Genomic DNA, 7858 nt, shown 5'->3' on the forward strand with positions numbered 1-7858 from the left:
TTATTTTTATTGTTATTTTCAAGCAAAGTATAAAGGAGTCTTACTCCAGTCTAGTAAGTGGCGATAAAGCAACATATTGGATGCCAACTGCCGTTAAACCCCATCGAAGAAGAAGAAAAAAACAAGCTCCGACTTTGAAAAATCGATTTGAACGGTCATTCAACTCAGAATTCCAACTCGGGCCTCTTTATAGAGCTCCGACCTGAAGATCACTGACGGCATGAATTGACGTCGTATTTTTCCGAGTTCTCAGTTCTCATTTCACATAATCCACATAAATATTTGATAACTAATAAAGTAAGAGACGTTTCTTACAATATTCTTCACAGGTGTTATCCTTGTAATGGTCTTATTTCTAAATATGCAATTAATGTAGAAAATAAGTGTAGCTTTTGTGAATTGGAAAATTGGACTATAGGGCATTTATTTTCTGATTGTTTGCATAGCGAAATATTTTGGGCAGATATTAAAATATACATTAGCGATAAAATGGGTAAACCTGTAAGCATTACCAAATTTGATGTTCTTTTTTATTTTACATACATGCGAACGGACTGTCAATACATTAATTAGATTATTTTTCATTTTATTGGGAAAATGTTTCATCCATAAAAAGAAGTTCATGTGTAAAAAAAAAAATTCAATATTTTTCTAATTTATTTAGATTATTATTTATCATCCCTGAAAGGTATAAATAGCAATTTGTCAAAGGACTGTCTACAGTATTGTCAAAATGTTTTATGTGATATTTGTATATTGTTTGGTTTTGTACTGAATAAATACTGTGTGTCTATATCCTAATGTATAATAATATCAGAATTATATTTTGAACGTCAATAACAGTAAACGTGTAACATACAAAGCTATTGCTTAAAGGTTGTCTTTTTACTCCAGCAAGGAGCGTTCCGATGTAGATTGTCCTACTACCCAACCCGTTGGTTTGTTTCCGGAAGTTCGACTGTTTTGTGGATGCTTTTTGTGTTGCCTGTCTAGCTAAGTAGCATGCCAACTACCATAGCCTTACTTTCTCTCAATACCTCTGGTATTTATATTTGTTAGAATAGGCCCATATACAGTAAGTGCTACAGCTTATATCTCAAAAATGATAAAACAATTGCAATAGGACAGTTATTGGTGGAGACAAAATAGGTTTAGTTACCAGTATCTTTGCTAAGGTTAGCTAATTAGCTAGCTTCATATCATTTTGATAGACTGGATCGTAACACTGACCAACCTGAACAAAAGTAGGTAAACTTTACGAACTCTTAACTGTAACTAGCTACACGTAGTTTGCCATGATGTCTGAAGCCATCGTAACCTTCCAGTCTCAGCTCTCCGGGGTCATGGAAACGGTCCTAAAGTCAGCCATATACGAGATCACCAGGCTGGTGGAGGACAGCTTCCTAGAAGAGGTGTTCCGGAGCCGGGAGCAGGTCGAGTCGCTGAAGAAGAGGCTGCAGTGGTCGGAGAACAGTCGCAAGGAGAGGGATAGAGAGGGAGGCCAGAGGGGGAAGTGTGCGGACTGTGGGAGAGCTGACGAGGAGACAAGCTCAGGAACCTCACAGACAGGTGAGGAGTGAGAGACTTTTAAAGACTATATCTACTCAACAAAAATATAAACGCAACCTGCAACAATTTCAAAGATTTTTCTGAGTTACAGTAAATATAAGGAAATCAGTCAATTTAAATAAATTCATTAGGCACTAATCTATGGATTTCACATGACTCAGAATCCAGATATGCATCTGTTTGTTACAGATACCATTAAAAAAAAGGTAGGGGCATGGATCAGAAAACCAGTCCGTATCTGGTGTGACCACCATTTGCCTCATGCAGTGCGATACACCTCCTTCACATCGAGTTAATCAGGCTGTTGATTGTGACCTGTGGAATGTTGTCCCACTCCTCAGAAAATGGCTGTGCGAATTGTCTGGATATTGGCGGGAAATGGAACACAATGTCGTACATGTCGATCCAGAGCATCCCAAACATGCTCAATGGGTGGCATATCTGAGTATGCAGGTCATGAAAGAACTGGGACATTTTCAGCTTCCGGTAATTGTGTACTGATCCTTTCGACATGGGGCCCAGCATTATCATGCTGAAACATGAGGTGATGGCGGTGGATGAATGGCACAACAATGGACCTCAGAATCTCATCACGGTATCTCTGCATTCAAATTGGCATCGATAAAATGCAATTGTGTTCGTTATCCGTAGCTTATGCCTGCCAATACCATAACCCCACTGCCACCATGGCGATCCTTGGGCTAACCTCTACTCTCTTCACTGCCTCAGCATAGGAAACATTCTGTCCCTTTCGAACGCTGGCAATCTCAACCGTCTCTCTCACAGGGCACTTGGGATCCCAAGCTGCATGGGCGTCCCCAGAGTTGACACGCGTGTTTCTCTATCCCTTCGTTACACTCTGTCTGACTATACCCTCCTGCACACTTCTCACATCGTGGGATCACCCTTCTACACACTGCTACAATGTCCAAATCCTTGACACCTAAAGCACCATAGCATGTTCGGAACATGGGCCCTCACAGAATATCAAATATAACCAAACCTGACCTTTATCAGGTAGAAACTCTGTTTCAAAGCTCAACAAGACAGACCGGGTATTCTCAGTCTCGCCATTGCCACCGGGTCTACAACTCACCAAACGGCGGGCATCACAAACACTAGGAGTATTCCTTTTCATCTGATCCACCTCTGCACTCAACGCCACCCCACTGATCACTCCTTTGAGTGGTGTCCTGCTCCAGAGAGCAAAGCACGACACAAGTTGAAACGTGTGATGCGCAGCGCCCCCTGCCTTTGGGCCGAGGATGCACAAAAACACTGAACAATTCCACTTCTCGAAACTTTCACAGATGTAACCGCTCCCAGTTTGTCCTTTACCCAACCTGACACAGCGTACGGGTCGCCCAAAAAGCAGGAATCCACTTTTTCCAAAAATCGCGCTCCTACCGGTCCAAAATCATCTCTGAATGTCTACCACACCTGTAATCGCAGGTACTTCACCCTGGTCTGACTCAACTTCAGAGCGCTACTTCACCCTGGTCTGGCTCAACTTCAGAGCGCTTCTTCACCCTGGTCTGGCTCAACTTCAGAGCGCTTCTTCACCCTGGTCTGGCTCAACTTCAGAGCGCTTCTTCACCCTGGTCTGGCTCAACTTCAGAGCGCTTCTTCACCCTGGTCTGGCTCAACTTCAGAGCGCTACTTCACCCTGGTCTGGCTCAACTTCTGAGCGCTTCTTCACCCTGGTCTGGCTCAACTTCAGAGCGCTACTTCACCCTGGTCTGGCTCAACTTCTGAGCGCTACTTCACCCTGGTCTGGCTCAACTTCTGAGCGCTACTTCACCCTGGTCTGGCTCAACTTCAGAGCGCTACTTCACCCTGGTCTGGCTCAACTTCAGAGCGCTACTTCACCCTGGTCTGGCTCAACTTCAGAGTGCTCACTACTGCTGACTGACTCATGGTTCTCAAAAGAACAAGTACATTTTATAGGTACTTTTACTTGGTTTCTATTCAGGAGACATTTTTACACTTACCCGTCATCGCACTCTGATCTGCTCAGTCTGTTGTTTCAATCTAGGCCCTTTCCTTTTACTTGAAATGAAATGTTCTCTTTGTTTACCTGTGGCCAGGAATGGAGAGGGGGCGTGGCCTGAAGCAGGAGAAGGTACCAGGGGAGGAGTGGAGCAGCTGTGGGGGCGTGGCCGGGGAAACAGCCTTCCATGATCTGGAGGAGGCTGAGGCCACCACCCCTAGGAGAACCTCTGAGGTAAGACTGACTAAACACCAGTGTTACGGAATGTTAGTTTAGAACTATATTGTACAGAACAGATTAGAACTGATTGTCAGGAAGAAAAGGGGACCATCATGTCAGCTCTGTTCAGTCACTGTCAGTTTACCCATCATTTAGTCAGAATCATTTGCTCTTACAGTCCACAGAGGTCAGAGGTCAGAAGCTGGACAGTCTGCTGAAAGAGGAGCCTCTCCACAACACTGAGTTACGGGAGAGATGGGAGTTCTGCCTGGACGGTGAGTTGAGAAGTTTACAACAAACATAACAGACAATAGCCTACCTTTTATGATGATGAGAATGATAAGGAGAGTAGCTTCTAATATGTTGTCATTGGTATTATAACAAGTCAACTTGAAACTTTAAGTTCAAATTGAGCGTTGGTTACTCTACTACAGTTTCTACTATTGCCAATGCCTCATGTCTCCTGTGTTTTTCAGGGGCCGGCGGTTCAGACATCTCGGGGCCCAGTAAGAGTTTCAGTGAGCAAGCACTGCAGCAGTGCCAGGCTGACTGGGGATCTGTTCTAGACCAGGGGCCTAAACCTCCGGGCCCCGAGGGAGACGCAGGGGACCCCACCGACCCTCTCTACCGCCCTCGTTACAGCATGAAGGAACTGGTGGGCGGCTTTGAGAAGTCTGGTTGCGACGGTAGTGGTGGTGGCGGCCATCTTGTAGACATAGAAGGGCTGGATAGGTTTCCTGGTTCTCCGTCTCGTCTGGGGGCACTGAGCTACGGAGCTGTGGGTCACTACCAGGTGGACCTGGGGGGGTCTGAGGGGGGAGACCATCACCATCGCTCCCAGATGCCTGACCCCCATCAGAGCCAGAGGGAGCAGGTGGGGTCGCCAACGCCATCCCCCCACCCGGAGGTGGGAGAACGGAACTGCCTGTTGATAAACGAGGAGGGGTACCTGCAGGACTCCAGTGTCTTGTACCCCGAACATGGTGTGCCGGAGTTGGGTAGTAGAGCTGGCCACAGTGTGCTAACCTCCATCCACTCTGGAAGCTCAGCCCACAACAACAACACAGAGAGCCTGTATGGTGCTGCTGACAACTTTGGACACTCTTTAAACCTCAGAGATCATTCACAAGAACAGGTAAAAGGAGGAGGAGGAGGAGGAGGGGGGAGGTGTCATGCCTGCAATCAATGCACCAAGACCTTCCCAGATTCCGTTTCCCTGAAGGCCCACAAGCAGAAACACGAAATGGGTAGAGGGTTGAGCACAGGGTCAGGGTCTGGACCTCCATACTTGCGCACCCAGTGCGGTAAGATCTTCACCCAGGCCTGCAACCTCAAGGTCCACCAGCGGGTCCACCAGGCAGAGGGACTCCACCTCTGCAGCCAATGCGGCAAGGGCTTCACTTCCTTCTCTGACCTGAAGAGGCACAAGTGCAGCCAGATGACAGACAAGCCCTACTGCTGCTCCATCTGTGGGAACAAGTTCAATCGGCTCTGGAACCTCAAGCTGCACCAGCGCATTCACACACAGGAGAAACCTCACCGCTGCACTATGTGTGACAAGCGCTTCACACGGGCAGACAATTTGAAGGTGCACCAACGTATCCACACTGGGGAGAGACCGTACTGCTGCGCTGTATGTGGACTCCGCTTCAAACAACTGGACCATCTGAAGTCGCACCAGCGCAAACACAGGCCGGATCTCCTGAAATGAATTTGTTTAAAAAATATATACAGTACTATTCAAAACTTTTTGGACACACCTACTCATTCAAGGGTTTTATTTATTTGTACTCTTTTCTACATTGTAGAATTAGAGTGAAGACATCAGAACTATGAAATAACACATATGGAATCATTTAGTAACAAACCAGCTTCACCTGGAATCTTTTACAGCAGTCTTGAAGGAGATCCCACATATGCTGAGCAATTATTGGCTGGTTTTTCTTCAGTCTGCGGTCCAACTCATCCCAAACCGTCTCAATTGCGTTGACGTCAGGTAATTGTGGAGGCCAGGTCATCTGATGCAGTACTCCATCACTCTCCTTCTTGGTCAAATAGCCCTTAGACAGCCTGGAGGTGTGTTGGATGATTATCCTTTTGAAAAACAAACGATAGTCCCACTAAGCGCAAACCTAATGGGATGGCATATCGCTGCAGAATGCTGTGGTAGCCATGCTGGTTAAGTGTGCCTTGAATTCAAAATAAATCACATACAGTGTCACCAGCAAAGCGCCATCACACCACCTCCTCCATGCTTTACGTGGGAACCACTCATGCGGAGATCATCCGTTCATCTACTCTGCGTCTCACAAAGACGGACAGATTTCCACCGTTCTAATGTCAATTTTTTTGTGTTTCTTGGCCCAAGCAAGTCTCTTCTTCTTATTGGTGTCCTTTTGTAGTGGTTACTTTGCAGCAATTCGACCATGAAGGCCTGATTCACACAGTCTCCTCTGAACAGTTGATGTTGAGATGTGTCTGTTGCTTGAACTCTGTGAAGCATTTATTTGGGCTGCAATTTCTGAGGCAGGTAACTCTCATAAACCTATCCTTTGAAGCAAATGTAACTCTGAGTCTTTATTTCCTTTGGCGGTCCTCATGAGAGCCAGTTTCATCATAGGGCTTGATGGTTTTTGCGACTGCACTTGAAGAAACTTTAAAAGTTCTTGAAATGTGCCGGATTGACTGACCTTCATGTCTTAAAGTAATGATGGACTGTTTTTTCTCTTAGCTTATTTGAGCTGTTCTTGCCATAATATGGACTTGGTCTTTTACCAAATAGGGCTATCTTCTGTATACCCCCCACCTTGTTACAACACAGCTGATTGGTTCAAATGCATTAAGAAGGGAAGAAATTCCACAAATTAACATTTAACAAGGCACACCTGTTAATTGAAATGCATTCCAGGTGACTACCCCATGAAGCTGGTTGAGAGAATTCCAATTGTGTGCAAAGCTTTCATCGTTATAAAGGGTGGCTACGTTGAATCTCAAAGATAAACAAATCAAAAGGTATGTTAACACTTTTTTGCTTGCTACATGATTCCATATGTTATTTCATAGTTTTGATGTCTTTATCATTATTCTACAATGTAGAAAATAGTAAAAATAAAGAAAAACCCTTGAATGAGTATGTCGTGTCGTTGACTATCATTAAATGTGAAGACTGTTTAATATCAAATCAATTCTCTATGTAATTTCATTTCGCTATTATACTAAACATGTAACTTTAACTAAGAAGTCGGGGCACCACAGGGAACATGTTTATAGAGTTTCAATTTCCCGAATATAACTCTTCAGATATTTTCATATCTTATCAAAACAGTTGCTTATTAATGAATTTTGACCTCATCAGTCTCATTACTGAACGTCGCAAACCCTTAGATATCTGCACGAACCCTAGCATAGAATCATGAATACGCGATGTATAAATTTGGCTTAATTATTTATTTACTAACTTACTCAATCACACAATTACATAAACACACACAAATAGTTCATACATTGGTTACTAGATGATACAAAGAAAAAGTCCCTAGCGGACAAAACTGATATGACGCTTGGTAGACAAAGGAAAGGGGTGGGAACCGCTCAAGAGCGGGAAACTCATAGAAATTGCTAATACTTTGAACATGAACAACCGCTCATTCTAAAAGAAATTGCAATTTACATATTTCCGAGTGTATGTTTTGTGCTTTAGTTTGTAGATTCCATTGCCATTTCAACGTGGGAATGATCTCCACATTCTCTGGTCTTGTCCTTTGGGAGAGTTGTAGTTCTTAACCATTTCAACATGTAGCTACCGCTTCATGTTTTCTGATCTAATGTACATTTTGTCAGAAGTGGTTTTATACTCTGTAGAAAAGGGGGTGTTCCATGACGCTGTGTCATGGCTGTGCTCACGGGGGCGTGGCCACTGACTAGTTAAACTTTATATGAAAACCCATACTCTCATTTAGAAGGCTAACATCACACTTCATCTTTTCACAAATAGATTAATATGTAATCGTATACGTTTCACAACATTTAGATGTAAACCCCATAATTGAGAAGTGTATGCAACCAAAGACACAGTAATGT

At 44.2% G+C, this 7858-nt stretch overlaps 1 protein-coding gene across 2 annotated transcripts; it reads left to right on the forward strand.

The window, feature by feature from the left end:
* Positions 1 to 930: 930 nt before the first annotated feature.
* LOC106610520 (zinc finger protein 180) lies at positions 931 to 5899 on the forward strand. Of its 2 annotated transcripts, XM_014209905.2 has the most exons (5): positions 931 to 1244; positions 1326 to 1569; positions 3657 to 3793; positions 3957 to 4053; positions 4255 to 5899. In XM_014209905.2, exons 2-5 carry the CDS (start codon positions 1344 to 1346, stop codon positions 5487 to 5489), a joined length of 1695 nt encoding a protein of 564 aa, XP_014065380.1. In that variant the 5' UTR covers positions 931 to 1244; positions 1326 to 1343; the 3' UTR covers positions 5490 to 5899. The 2 variants fall into 2 exon arrangements, with proteins under 2 accessions (XP_014065380.1, XP_014065379.1); XM_014209904.2 differs by having other exon boundaries at positions 931 to 1569; positions 4255 to 5898.
* The last annotated feature ends 1959 nt before the right edge of the window (positions 5900 to 7858 follow it).

The sequence above is a fragment of the Salmo salar genome, chromosome ssa04, assembly GCF_905237065.1.
Source record: "Salmo salar chromosome ssa04, Ssal_v3.1, whole genome shotgun sequence".
In the NCBI taxonomy this organism is placed as follows: domain Eukaryota; kingdom Metazoa; phylum Chordata; class Actinopteri; order Salmoniformes; family Salmonidae; genus Salmo; species Salmo salar.